The sequence below is a fragment of the Mus musculus genome, chromosome 16 (genome assembly GCF_000001635.26).
Source record: "Mus musculus strain C57BL/6J chromosome 16, GRCm38.p6 C57BL/6J".
In the NCBI taxonomy this organism is placed as follows: Eukaryota; Metazoa; Chordata; class Mammalia; order Rodentia; family Muridae; genus Mus; species Mus musculus.
The window spans coordinates 35,037,003-35,050,169 of record NC_000082.6 but is presented as its reverse complement, the minus strand read 5'-3'; the positions used below and the strand labels follow the sequence as shown (position 1 = coordinate 35,050,169).

At 43.7% G+C, this 13,167-nt stretch overlaps 1 protein-coding gene across 1 annotated transcript in view; it reads right to left on the bottom strand.

Moving 5' to 3' along the window:
- Hacd2 (3-hydroxyacyl-CoA dehydratase 2) overlaps nucleotides 1-13,167 on the bottom strand; it is an 86,770-nt gene that overhangs the window by 59,021 nt on the left and 14,582 nt on the right. The window contains exon 3 of the mRNA NM_023587.2: nucleotides 1,432-1,450. Coding sequence (NP_076076.2) covers nucleotides 1,432-1,450 — 19 coding nt within the window. The remainder of the gene's footprint in view (nucleotides 1-1,431; nucleotides 1,451-13,167) is intronic.

The following is a 13,167-nucleotide window of genomic DNA, read 5'->3' as shown; positions in this document are numbered from 1 at the left end:
GATAGCACACACAGCCTGACTATGTGGGGTAGGCCTGCAGTGGTCCAGAGCTCTTTGGCCAAATGTATTTCCCATCTGCTAGTTTATACTTAGAATCAATTAAATTTTTATTGTTAATTTGTGAGATGCTAAAAATTAAACGCCAGGTCTTCTGCGTGTGTATGTGCTCTCCCACTGAGCACTCTCCCACTGAGCAAAGCTTGCATGCTTAAAACGCAATCATTTAAGAAGGGCTACAATGTAGTGCCTTAAAACTGTAGGTAAAAGACTAAAAGGATAGATGTAAGATCACATAAGATAAAATAAGTTAGGCAGACTCTAAAGCCAGATTTGGGTATAAATGAGGTACATTATTTTCATTTAATAAGTAATATTTATTAACAATAATAGTAATAATTATCAATACCTTTGTAAACTGGGGAAGGAGATTGTGTAACAGCCCCAGGAGCTCTCAAATTTATCTTTCAAAGTTTCTAAGGCAGTGCTCTAAAGCCTTTCAGGGGACCAAAAGTCTTACCAATCTAACGAATGCAATGAGCCCCTCAAATAAACAGGTGCTCAGCCCAACAGGTTCTGCAGCAGCAGAGGTACAGCCCTGGAGCAAAGACACCTTGCCTTCCTTAACGTTAGTTAGTCTGGGGATCACAGAGACCTCTGCAGACCACGTGGCAGCGGTCAGCTGTGTCTCCACTTTACATGGCCTTATCAACTCCAAGACTGCTCCTCCTTGACTGTCAGCACCAAGCCCAGCACCCTGAATATAGAGTGCTAGCTACGAGTTAAACTGAGGGGTGACACTGGTTTAGAGTCACAGTTCAAGTTTTCAGACTTTCGGTATGTTTCAATGAACATCATCTTCATATTGTCCCTTTGAGAGACAAACCTAGAGTGCTGTGGGCTCGCTTTATAGGTCCTGTGTACTCTGTAAAATTGACTTTTGTCTAACTACAGGTGTCTATTCACCCCATACTAAAAGCTACGCCTCAGAGTTCCAGGGCAAAATGTGATGACTCTCCCAACAAAAAGAAGCCAACCAAGCGCCCGCACACACCATCTGCTTTGAGTATAATTTTGTGAGTTAAGTGTTAAAAGATTTGCTTTACGATACACACAGAGAACATCCATGTAAGGATCACAGGGAAGTTCTCCAGCTCAGCACAGCTCCGGAACCCAAACCACACTTAAAAACACGGGAGAGCTTCCCTGTTGTGCTGGAAGGGGAGGCACCTCCTAAACTGACAGAAAAGGAGACACAACAAATAATGGTATGTGGTGGTGGCATCTAATATTTGCTATTTCAGAAAAGAAAACCACTTTAACAAGCATTTTTTTTAAAATATAATAGTTAAATGGTCTGAGTTTTAGAATCAAATCAAGCTATGACTTTAAAAGGCACAAGTCAATGTATTCAGATGTGTGGGTTCTACTTACCTATAGCACAATGTAAAATCTAGAGAGAAAAAAAGGGAAAAGAAAATTAGTGAGGCCAATATTACAGTTTTATTGCGCATAAATTGCTCTTTCAGTTAAGATTAGAGCAGCACCAGGCGCAACATTGAGCCTGAAAAACAGACATTCCACTTTTAAACCCGGCTTCAGGCTATTCAAACAAAAGAAAACCTGTTACTAGTTTTGTTTGCTCCTTTCTGTTTGTGTTTCTCTGGGAGAGATTCTAAGGATTTAATCCTCACACAGTGGTTTGTTAGATGTCAATGACCTCATTTGTAACCCATCAGCTCACAAGTACAACACCAGGCATCTCCGTAATCTGCAGAACACAACTATCACAGGCTACACAGTGTGGCGTTAGTAGCGCCTTTGTTGGCGACTGCTGCCCAGGAAGCCCTTCAGTGAAGATATTTATTATTCAAAGTCCCATCCTAGGCCTTATCTTTGCCTCAATCAATAGTCTTGCTGTAGAGTTATTCTCTGATCTAATTTCTAAACACGTTCCCTTGTTGTGGATAGCCATGGTGCTGTTTGTATTTTGATATTAATTCAGCTTCCCCAATAGGGGCTACCTGGGAGGTGTGAATCACTCAGGACTTCATGTGACCCTTCTAATGAATAAAGAAACCAATGACTGGGTGAGTAGGCAGGATTTCCGGGTCAAAGAGAAGAGGCAGGAGAAAGAGACCGGCTTTGGGATGGGGAGAGTGGGAGGACAAGATGTAGCTACAAGTGGCCCTCGGCAGATTCACCACCGGAGGCTTTATATTTAATATGGCTTACAAGATGATTCTAGTTGTTGTTGCACCCAGTGACTGAGTGATCACTGATTCTGAACTAAGTTTGTGTGATGTTCATGTCACGGTGACTCAACTGGGTTCCAGAGAGAAAGGTATGTCAACAAAGCAAGGGTTTGCAAGAAGTGCATGCCAAAAGGCACTGGGAACTTTGAAGCATGGGGCTGGTGTGGTATCAACCTGCCAGGGGAACTTAGTGAGCTGAGTGCAGAGACTTTGGAGCTCTGAGTCAGTCTCCACAAGATGAGAACAGGTCGGCTATGCTTGCCAGTACTTGCTGGAGTAGCATGGATTGCATTTTTAAATATTTCACACAACACTGCTTCCAGTCCATGTTCCAAACCACCTTGGACTTCTCCATGACTGTATCAGCCTCTCAAAATGGCTACCTCAATGGGAAGCACATCACTTCCTTCCTCCTTATGTGAGGCCTGGGGCCACTGGGCTCCCGGCCTGTTAAGCCAACTTCCCCTAACCCCTAAGTCTCAACTGGCTTCCGATTCCTGCGGATGCATCTCAGATCAGTCTTATTTTCACTTTCACCACCTGGACTGAGCAGGCCATTTCCATTCTATCTCCACACCCTCCCATTTGCCTAAATGCATCCTTCCAAATCCACACTGCTTTAACACTGGTGCTAAGGATCTGAAGGCTGATAACAGCTGAGTTCCTGTTATCACTTCTATAAAACATCTCTTGCGGTTTCTTATTATTGATCCTGCTAGTCACTCTGACAGGTAGACAGGACAGTTAGGGACACAGAAAGCTGCACAGCTTGCCCACGGTGGTCAGCAATGAGAGGCTTGGGCAAGGACCCAAGCCTTGATTTTGTCTTTGCCTTTTCTATTACTGTTTCACTGCAAGTGAGTTATGAGGCCCAGAGACCAGAACATCACAAGACAGGCGTTAGCTAAAATGTTCCTGTTTAATTCTGTGCTGAAAGACTGCTACTTCTCTAAATGTCCTCCCATCCCATTTTAGGAAGGAGGGGGGCAGGGTATAGGGAGAGAGCCTGGATTAAAAACCTGAGCTTGTACAAATTTGCTGCTGTGTGAGAAGGGAAAAGAAGAATATTCATCCCTTATATTACCCCTTTCAAAGGACACCCCTGAACATCTCAAATGTGTGAATACCTCCTGCTACACAGACTGGAAAAACTAGAGGATATATCTAGATTAAAATGAGGGATGAAATGAAGGACAAGACCAAAAGCAGCATGTCTTCCCATCACGTGTATGACAAGACATGCTGGCTGCTCATTAAGGACAGGACACTGCAGGAAAAAACGACAGGGGTTGGTGTCCCTGTTTTCTAGGTCTTGTCCTCCCAGGCTGAGCCTCCTCTCTTTCATCACACAATTGTGCAATGTCCCCTTTCACCTTCCTGATGAACTCATACCTGATATGAACTACTTACACAATATTTCAAAAACTATCCTCAATGATACGCAAAGAAGAAATAAAAAGAAAATAACTTCATTAAAAATATGTATTTCAGTATGTAAATGCTCTTGGACATAAAGATATAACAACAACCAGATACAATATTAACTCATGATAAATACTTTTGGGTTTAAAAACACAATTTCCAGCGGCCAGTGAGATGGCTTTGCAGGTCAGGGCCTGCTGTACAAGCTGGACAACAAGTCTGTGCAGGGCCCATGGCCTGCTGGAAAGGCAGATAGAGGGGCCTGACTCCATCGCGTGCACTGTGCCTCCTGTGCCTACATCCATAAAAACAAAGAATAAAAATTTAAAACTAAATAAAAGTTCCAGAAATCACTCTGAGCAAGTACTAACAAATACAAACAGGACTAACACTAGAAACAAAAACATCATTAAGATAAGCAGTAACAGAAACATACCAAAGCAAGGTCAGGCAGTGATGGCTCAGGTTTTAACCCCTGCATCTGGGAGGCAGAGGCAGTCCTATCTCTAAGTTCAAGGCCAGCCTGGTCTGCAGAATGAGATCTAGAATAGCCAGGGCTACACAGAGAAACCCTGTCTCCAAAAAAAAAAAAAAAAAAAAAAAAGTAGAAAAGGAAAGATAATAGATAACTGAATTTTATTTCAGATTAACTACATCTTATTTACTTATAAAAAAACCAACATAAAAGTAATCTTCCAAGAGGTCAAATAAGAAGTATAGAAAATTTATCCTTCTGTCCTGAAATCCTGGACCTAGTATACAAAAATTCCTTGAATACCATATTCTTTACATAGTGGGGAGAGAGAGAGAGAGAGAGAGAACAAAAATGGACCCACAGCACTGCAGGGGGTAACAGTTATTAGAAAGCAGGCTGGAGGCACTTTCAGGAACTATTCAAAACCAGAGCTGAGAAGGGAGGTCAGTCAGTGAAGTGCTTACAACACTGAAATTCAGTCCCCAGAGCACAGAGAATAAATAAATGAATGCATAAGAACTGGTGAGGAGAAAGCCACACTTTCACACCAGCAAGAACCTGAGTCAAAAAACAAAGGTGGGCACCTAACATGTCCTCTGGCTTCCAGCTTCCATGTGTACTTATATTCACATATATATATAAAACCACAAAAATAATACTAATAACAATAGTAATTTAAAAACCAAAGCTATCTCCAAATAAAACTTCTATTTCACAACTGAAATTTCTCATCATCACACAAATAACATGAAATGTTATTAGTCTATGTTAAAGAAAGTGTTCCTAACTTTTTATTTTTCATATTTATTTATTTATTGGAAACAAGGTCTTACCACATAGCCTTGGCTAACCTGGAACTTGCTAAATACACCAGGCTGGCCTTGAACTCACTGAGATCCTCCTGCAAGCTAGGTTTAAAGGTGTGCAGCACTCAGCGGAGCTACCCTGCTGATTTAATACCTAAGTCTTAAGTAGTAACCTCCCGTCCCTTACTCCCTATGTCCAGGCAGTCTCATCAGGTGTGTTTTTGGTAACAATACCAGCACTCTGAAACATCCTCAGCCAAGTATGCAGGCTAGGAATGCCATAGCACTTGATGCACTAACTTACTTCTCACTAGCTTTATTCTTCAAATTAAGGGTATTAGCACACAGAATTCTCCCAAGGTTACGGCTATCTGTCTACAAATTCAATCTAGGTATTGTAGAATAGAGATTTTGCTAATGTAATTAAAATGTCAATTAATAAATTAATAAATGAATGAATTTATAGGTAACACCTTGCTTTGTAGACCAGGCTGAACTGGAACTCACTATATAATCAGGCTGGTCTCAAATCTGCCAGCAATCCTCCTGTCTCAGCTTCCTCCCTAGTTGCTAACTACAGGCATGGTAAGTCAACTGATTTTAAGGTACAAGATGATGTGGGTGGCCATGGCCCAACCACTAGCACACTTTAATAGCTTTCTAGCATGTATGTGACCTTCAGTTTGAGTCTCAGAACTGGAAAGAGAGGACAAGAGAGAGCTGAAAGAGCATCAGTCTTCTCTGGCAGGAGGCAGCAAGGCAAGCCAGGCCTGTGTAACATGGACTCAATACAGCATGCACGCAGGCTGGGGAGTTGGAGGTGGGGGGCTTGTGCAAGGACTGCAGAACAGTCCCTGAGTGACAACGACCTACAGCCAACAGCTAGGAAGTAAGAACCCCAAATGCCAGATATAAGGCAATGGATTCTGCCTGCTAAGAAACCAGCCAGCCTCCCTGATGTCTTCATGCCAACACCTTTGTGTGGAGCTTAGGGTGCAGCAATAAAGCCGACATCATTCTAAGCCTTTTCTCTAACAGCCTGCCTTTGATCTAACAGGTTTTCGGTATTAGTATACCCTACGAGAGGCTAGCCTGGGGGATGTGGGGAAAAGGCAGAACAAATCTTCACTCTGACACAAAGTGAGTGGGCTCCCTAGTAAGACGCTCTAATTTCGAACTGAGTCAAGTCTTTGGTCTTTCTCAGTGGACTTGAACGCCACAACATCTACCTACAAAAAAATACTAAATTTATTTTTAAATTTTAACTTCAGTTTATTTACTAGAAGGACAGTAGCCTTAGATCCAACATATGCAGGCTTGAAGGAGGCTAAAGGATGGGTTTATAAAGGTGATCATTATAGGTACAGGTGTACAGCCATCTTGTACAATAGCTATTTAGAAATTCATTTTTAAGATTTGAACTGAGGAAATTTTGTGAGTTACCAACAAATTTTTCCATTTAGTGGTGGTTTGAATAGGTTTGGGACCCCATACTCATGTGTTTGAGTACTTATCCTATGGGGAGTGGCACTATTAGGAGGTGTGGCTGTGTCACTGTCAGAGGGAGTGTATCGCGGTGGAGTGGGCTTTGAGGTCTCTATGCTCAAGCTCCTCCCAATGTGTAAAGCGAGCCTCTTCCAGGCTGCCTGGAGAAGAAAGAGTCTCCCCTGGCTGCCTTCTATAAAATATATGAATTCTGGTTATCCCCACCTAGCTTCAAATGAATGAGACTTAAACTATGATTTATTTACTAGGCTCTGCATGATTACTGGGCAATTACCCCTAACCTAATTCTCTAACGCCAGAATGGCTACTCTCCCCAATTGCACTCCCTAAATACTTGTTTGAATCTTTCTGGGTTACCTCTGCTCCAGCAGTCTGCTCTTCTGGGGAGCATTTCAATCTAGCACCCCGGCACATGCCACTAGTCCATCATGATTAATGAAGTCCTCCTGTCTCTCTATCCTCTGTGCTCCTTCTCTCTCTCCTTACTTCTTCTCCTGTGGACCCTCCCTGCAACCCCCAACCAGGTAACTCAAACTCCACTTCTCTCTATTCTGCCCAATAATTGGTTGTAACCCTTTTTATTTAACCAATGGTTTTAAATTGGGGAATAAGGTTTGCACAACAAAGGTTTGTGTAGGAATTTGTTCATTTTTGATCAACCAGATCTTGGGGTACAGAATTTAGCATTTGAATACACAGCAGCACCAGACCAACCCCCAACAGCCTTTGGATCAAGACAGAACTCTCAGTTCCTCCAGTACTATCTTTGCCTGCATGCTGCCATGCTTCCCACTATGATGGTAATCGACTGAAGCTCTGAAACTGTAAGCCAGCCCCAATTAAATGTCCTTATAAGAGTTGCCTTGGTCATGGAATGGAAACCCTAGATAGAAGTTTGTACCAGGGACTGGAGTAATGCTGTGATAGGCCTGCTTTTGTTTGGAGGAAAGTAGATTCTGGGACACTGGATTAGCAAAGCAATGGAAACCTTCAAGAGGAGGCTAATGAGCCATACTACTAGAAGCATGGAAGACAGTGTTACTGAGGGTGATTTAAACTGTGGGCCCTGACACAAGAGGTTTCAGAGGAGAAAGATTTTAGGATGTTGCTAGAGATTGTTCTGTCATAATTTGCTGAAGAATGTGGCTGCTTTTTGCCCTTGTCTGGAGGGTCTGCCTTAGGCTAAGGAGAAAAAAAAAATTTAGATTAATTGCATTGACAAAGGAAATCTCAAATAAGCCTAGCATAGACTTTATCTGTAATCCACTCTTATGAGGAGTGGAGCAAGCTTAGAACGGAAAAATACAAAATGTATGGTTCAAGGATTAAAGGGGCACCAGGAAGTGAAATGGAGCTAAATCCTGTGTTCAAGGATATTAAATGAAATTAAGGGTGTGGTAGCCTGGGGCAAGATCCCACCCAGATGAGCTTATTGATTATGCATTTAAAGTTGAACGATAATTGTGTCCTGTTAGGTGTTATTATGTATGACCTGACCATTGTTTTCATTTGGACGTAAGGAGCTATGAGTGTATGTTAAATTGACAAGGGATAGTGTGATGGTTTATATATGCTTGGCCAAGGGAATGGCACTATTTGGAGGTGTGGCCTCGTTGGAGTAGGTGTGTCACTGTGGGCCTGGGCTAATACTCCTCGATGCCTGGAAGTCAGTCTTCCATTAGCAGCCTTCTGATGAAGATGTAGAACTCTTAGCTCAGCCTACACCATGCCTGCCTGGATGCTGCCATGTTCCTGCCTTGATGATAATGGACTGAACCTCTGAACCTGTAAGCAGCCCCAATTAAATGTTGTTCTTATAAGAGTTGCCTTGGTCATAGCATCTGTTTGCAGCAGTAAAACCCTAACTAAGACAGAAATATTACAATGGCTATTCTTGGTTGTCAACTTGCCTAATGAATGAACTACAATCCAGAAATGGAGGACACAACTATGATCCAGACCTTGGGGCTGAAGACACAGGATTTTAAAATTTGGATCTGGACATGAGATGACACAGACTTTTGATTCAGATTTTGAAGCATAGGTCCAGGCATGGTATTACATGAAGGGGGAGTTGCTGATACTAAGGTCTGGTTCCCTAATTAGTTCTTGATTTTGTCAATAAAGAAGGCCTGGAGGCAATTGCTGGATGGAAGGTATAGGTGGGACTTATGGGTCCCAATAGGAAAAGGGAGATGCAGGGAAAGAGAGGAGCTTTTCGGCCAAGCTTTGTAAGGAGGACACAGCAATCAAGTAAGATCTCAGGAAGCTAGAACCAGAGGCCTCTGCTACCAGTGAATGGCCAAGGAGGTCGGCTGAGGCTAGCTGATACAAGCCATTAAGCTTAGGACTTAAGGAGCGATGAAGATAATAAACTGTTAAGGGCATGCATTTCCAAGCGGAAGGTATTTGAGTCCAGCAATTGTGCTAGCAGGCAAATTCTAAAGTAACAAAGCTGTCTGAGTGTTTTTCATCCTCGGAGCAAAGGTGGATAGAGAGAGAAGGCAGGTCAGTGCTGGCAGCGGAGCTAAGCTGGGATGAACAAGAGAGCCAGGAGGCCCAGAGTGCCATTGCAGCTTCCTGGCAAAGGCAGTAGCGTGTATTTAAAACTACAAACAACAGATACATACATGCCGTTAATCCCAGGAGACAGAGGCAAGCAGATCTCTTAGTTCAAAATTAGACTAGAGAGCAAATTCCAGGGTCTTTTTTTTTTTAAAAGGTTTATTTATTTATTTTATTTATATGAATACACTGTAGCTGTCTTCAGACACACCAGAAGAGGACATTGGATCCCATTACAGATGGTTGTGAGCCACCATGTAGTTGCTGGGAATTGAACTCAGGACCTCTGACCTCTGAGCCATCTCTCCAGCCCCCAGGGTTTTTTTGTTTGTTTGATTGTTTTTAAATCTTAAGTCCAGGCATGGTAAAACATGCCTTTGATCCTAGCACTCTGAAGACAGAGGCATCCAGAAAATATCTAAGTTCAAAGTCTGTCTACAAAGCAAGTTCCAGGAGAGCTAAGCTTAGGCAGTGAAGGAGTTGGAAAACAGAAAGAAAGCTGGTGAAAATGTAATAAAACAAGGGGACCATTTTCCAGCTCCAGCAAGCAGCAAAACTTGGCAGTTTGGGTCATGTTGCTTTGGCTTTAGAGTCAAAAATAGAACAGGTTACTAGGTAAGCTGATGCTAGTTATCTGAAGCTAAGAAATTCAGCAGTGATTAAAGAGACCAGTATCACTGCGGTAAAATCTTTCAGAAAGTGTTTTCTGAGAGCACAAAGAAGCTGTGTTCCAGAGATAGGCCTGTGCTGGCAGCCAGACTTGTTAATGTGTAAGAATTACCCAGATGCTAATGGCTTTGAAGGGGTCATGGAGAGCAGCTGAGGCTCAGGAAAGGCTGCAGCCTCTGTGTCAGTTGAAGGCCAGGACTGATGGGGTCATACAAAGAAGTTGAGGGTTAGCACCAAGAAGAGACAATGAGAGGCTGTTGGGGAAAAGCTGCAGTGGAAAACCCCAGTGTGTTGAAGATATCAGTACCATGGGATGACCACAAAGAACAGCAGCAGCAGTGGAGCACAGTTGACCAGAGCCTAGAGAGCTACAGATGATAGAGCTGGAGAAGTGGCCCAAACATTTTGGAAGAGCCCAGAAGATTATGTGTGGATCCCACACATTGGAACAAGAAGCTGTAAAGTTCAAGTTGCCTTGGAAATCCTAACAAAGACAGGTGTCATCTTTAAAAATTATTTCATTATTTAATAAGCATGGGTATCTTGCCAACAAGTCTGTCTGTACACCACATGCATGGCTGATGCCAAAAGAGGATCCCATATCCCTTGGAACTGTAGTCACAGATGGTTGTCAGCCACCATGTGGCTACTGGGAACTGAACCCAGGTCCTCTGGAAGAGCAGCCAGTGCTCCTAACCACTGAGCCATCTCTGCAGCCCCTCCAATTCCATCCCTAATCTAAGGTAAGGAAATAACAACAAAGCACTACATAGAGTGTAACAAGTGTCAGGTGACCAGGAACCCATGTAGGAGGGGAACAATCAGACCAGCTCAGTATGGGTCAGGTATGCTCTCCTGCTTCAACTGCCTACAGCTCAACATGCAGGTGCTGGGGGTTCAGCCTCAAACCAGACAGAACTTCCAGACAGAATAGAAACCAGAGCTGGGCCACTCCTAAGTCACATCTACTATTAGAGTCCTTCCCGCTGTGCAGCAGCACATACTTAACTGTGTACATTTATCAAAATTTGATTCGTTTTGGAAAATATAATGCCATATACAGATTTGTATCCCATTTTTGCCTAAAATTCATGCATATAACATGTAACCTTTCCCCTTGTGCTGAGGAATAAACCCAAGATCTTTCCTATGCTAAGTAGGTGCTATACCCCTGAGCTATGCTCCCAACTCTAACATGTAGTCTTGAGGGACAGACAGCAAAATGTTAACAGGACAACTTTCAGGCATGAAGCTTATAAACAACATGCACCTTCTGCTCTATCTCTTTTTAACAATGAGTGTCCATGGCAGCTTCTGTCAGAAGGAAGCACTTTTCCTTCCTCTGGTGGCCATGAGCAGAGTTTGTTCAAAATCTTGCTGGCCTTTCTCCACCTTTTTATTTATTTACCTCAGGAAAGGATGACTCGAACTGGTAATAAATTTGGAAGGAATGACTAGGGTGTGCTGAGCTCAGTCTCAGCAGAAATTTCCATAAAGTGCCTTTATATAGAAGGGGACCAGCAGGGCAGGGGGAGAGGAAAGGGTGGGTATATGTGGTATAAAACCGGTATCCTTGGGTCTCCAGCCTAGGACAAAGGGCAGAGATGCCTAATTAACATATCAAAGCAGACCTGGCCACCAGGTTTTCCCAAGCATCCCTCAGGACCCTCTCTATATAATCCAACCATTCTGTTATTCTCTTTGTACCTTTGTTTTGAAACCAGATGAATGGGAGGGGAGGGGAGGGGAGGGGAGGGGAGGGGAGGGGAGGGGAGGAGAGGGGAGGGGAGGGGAGGGGAGGGGAGGGGAGGGGAGGGGAGGGGAGGGGAGGGAAGGGGAGGAGAGAAATAAAAGGAAAACGGAACTTGACTGGTCCTGAGTAGGAGGGAGGAGGTTTATTGTAGACACGTGGGAGAGCATAGCCAGAGGCAGGGACATGACCCTGAATCAAGAGAGGAGAGGGGGAGGGGAAGGGAAGGGAAGAAGAGGAGAAACCAGGTGCAGCAGCCAGGACACCAGATATAAAGAGGACAGATAACCAAAATGGTTGGATTATATAGGGAAGGGCTGCCCAGCAACCTGCACAAGAAGAGTTTAGGGTCAGCAGTGGAGTATTCCAGCTAGGAGGGCCTTTGTAATGAGCACAGTAAAAGATGCCTTTTAGAACATCACTCACTCAAGATAACCTGACACAGTCCTAGAACCCCATGATGCCTACTGGACAGTATATACGCAGACCAAGAGCAGTGTTCTGCTCTGCACATCTAGAGAGACATCACCCTTGCGGCCCTGCGGCTGGAGAATCCCCCTAGGACCCTAACCCTCAAACCAGAGACCCTCAGCTAAGATGCATCACACAGGTAAGTAGCCTTGGGGAGATAGGCTTAGCAGGCGGTAGTTAGGAATTCAGAGTGTGAACATTATGTGATGGCCCTCAGCATAATAAAGTATAGCTTTTGCTAAAGTATGTATAGCTACCTTCCTGCAGGTGACAGACAGCCCTGTAACAAGTAGCGAGGGTGCAGATGCAGGGTGAACCTGGAGAGGGCTGCTTTGATGTTAATTAGGCACAGTTAAATTAGGCATGTTAATTAGGCCAGTTGTCCCAGCTTTGAAACCTAACAATAATGAAATCTGTATCTTGAACAATGAATGTGTTAAAAAAATAAGTTCTTGAAAAAAGAACCCTAGGTTCTCATGGATCCGTCCAGGCCAGGATGTGCTGGGCTGTGTAAGCCATTTTCAGGGTCCGGCGAGGAGCAAAGAGCATGCCTACCAGCTTGGCCTTCAGTAACAGGTTATTCCTCACCTTCTCATCCAACTCCTTTCTAAATGTTTAGAACATAAGCAAAAAGCCAAAATAAGCAGGAAGAAAACAACGCCCATTTACTGATCACCTTCAGAGACCCCAAATGTTTTTCCAAAATCCTTTTACATCCACTGAAGGAGACAAGTGAAATTTCCCTAGTAGCCAATATTTTCTCATTGTTACTTAATTTCACTATCTTGTAGCACTATCTTGACTAATTGCTTACTTTTCATTTTCTGAGAGTGGAGTGCTAAAGCCTCACAGAACTTAACACTGAAGGAAACAGAGAATTTAATCCAGTGTGCTCACTGCTCAGAGAGCAGGCCACCATGCTAACCAACCTAAACTGCCTAAGTCTGTAGTCTCCCCAAGGGCCACTGTGAATGAGACCACCTGGTGTGGAGTCTTCCATTCTATTGCTGTTACCTGAGTGGCCCTGCCCACTGAGAGGCTGAACCTGTCTTCCTGAGATAGTCCCAAGTCGGCTGACAACCTGTGGAATTGACGACCTAATGCTCACTGCTCTGGCAGACTAGTGCTAACAACTTGGCAACAAAGCATCAAGAAGCCTGGCGTGGCAGGGGATGGGCCTCCCCCACTTTGTAAGCACAGACTCTTAGTTAAACATTGGGCCTTGATCAGAAATCTGTCTTGGTCTCCTTT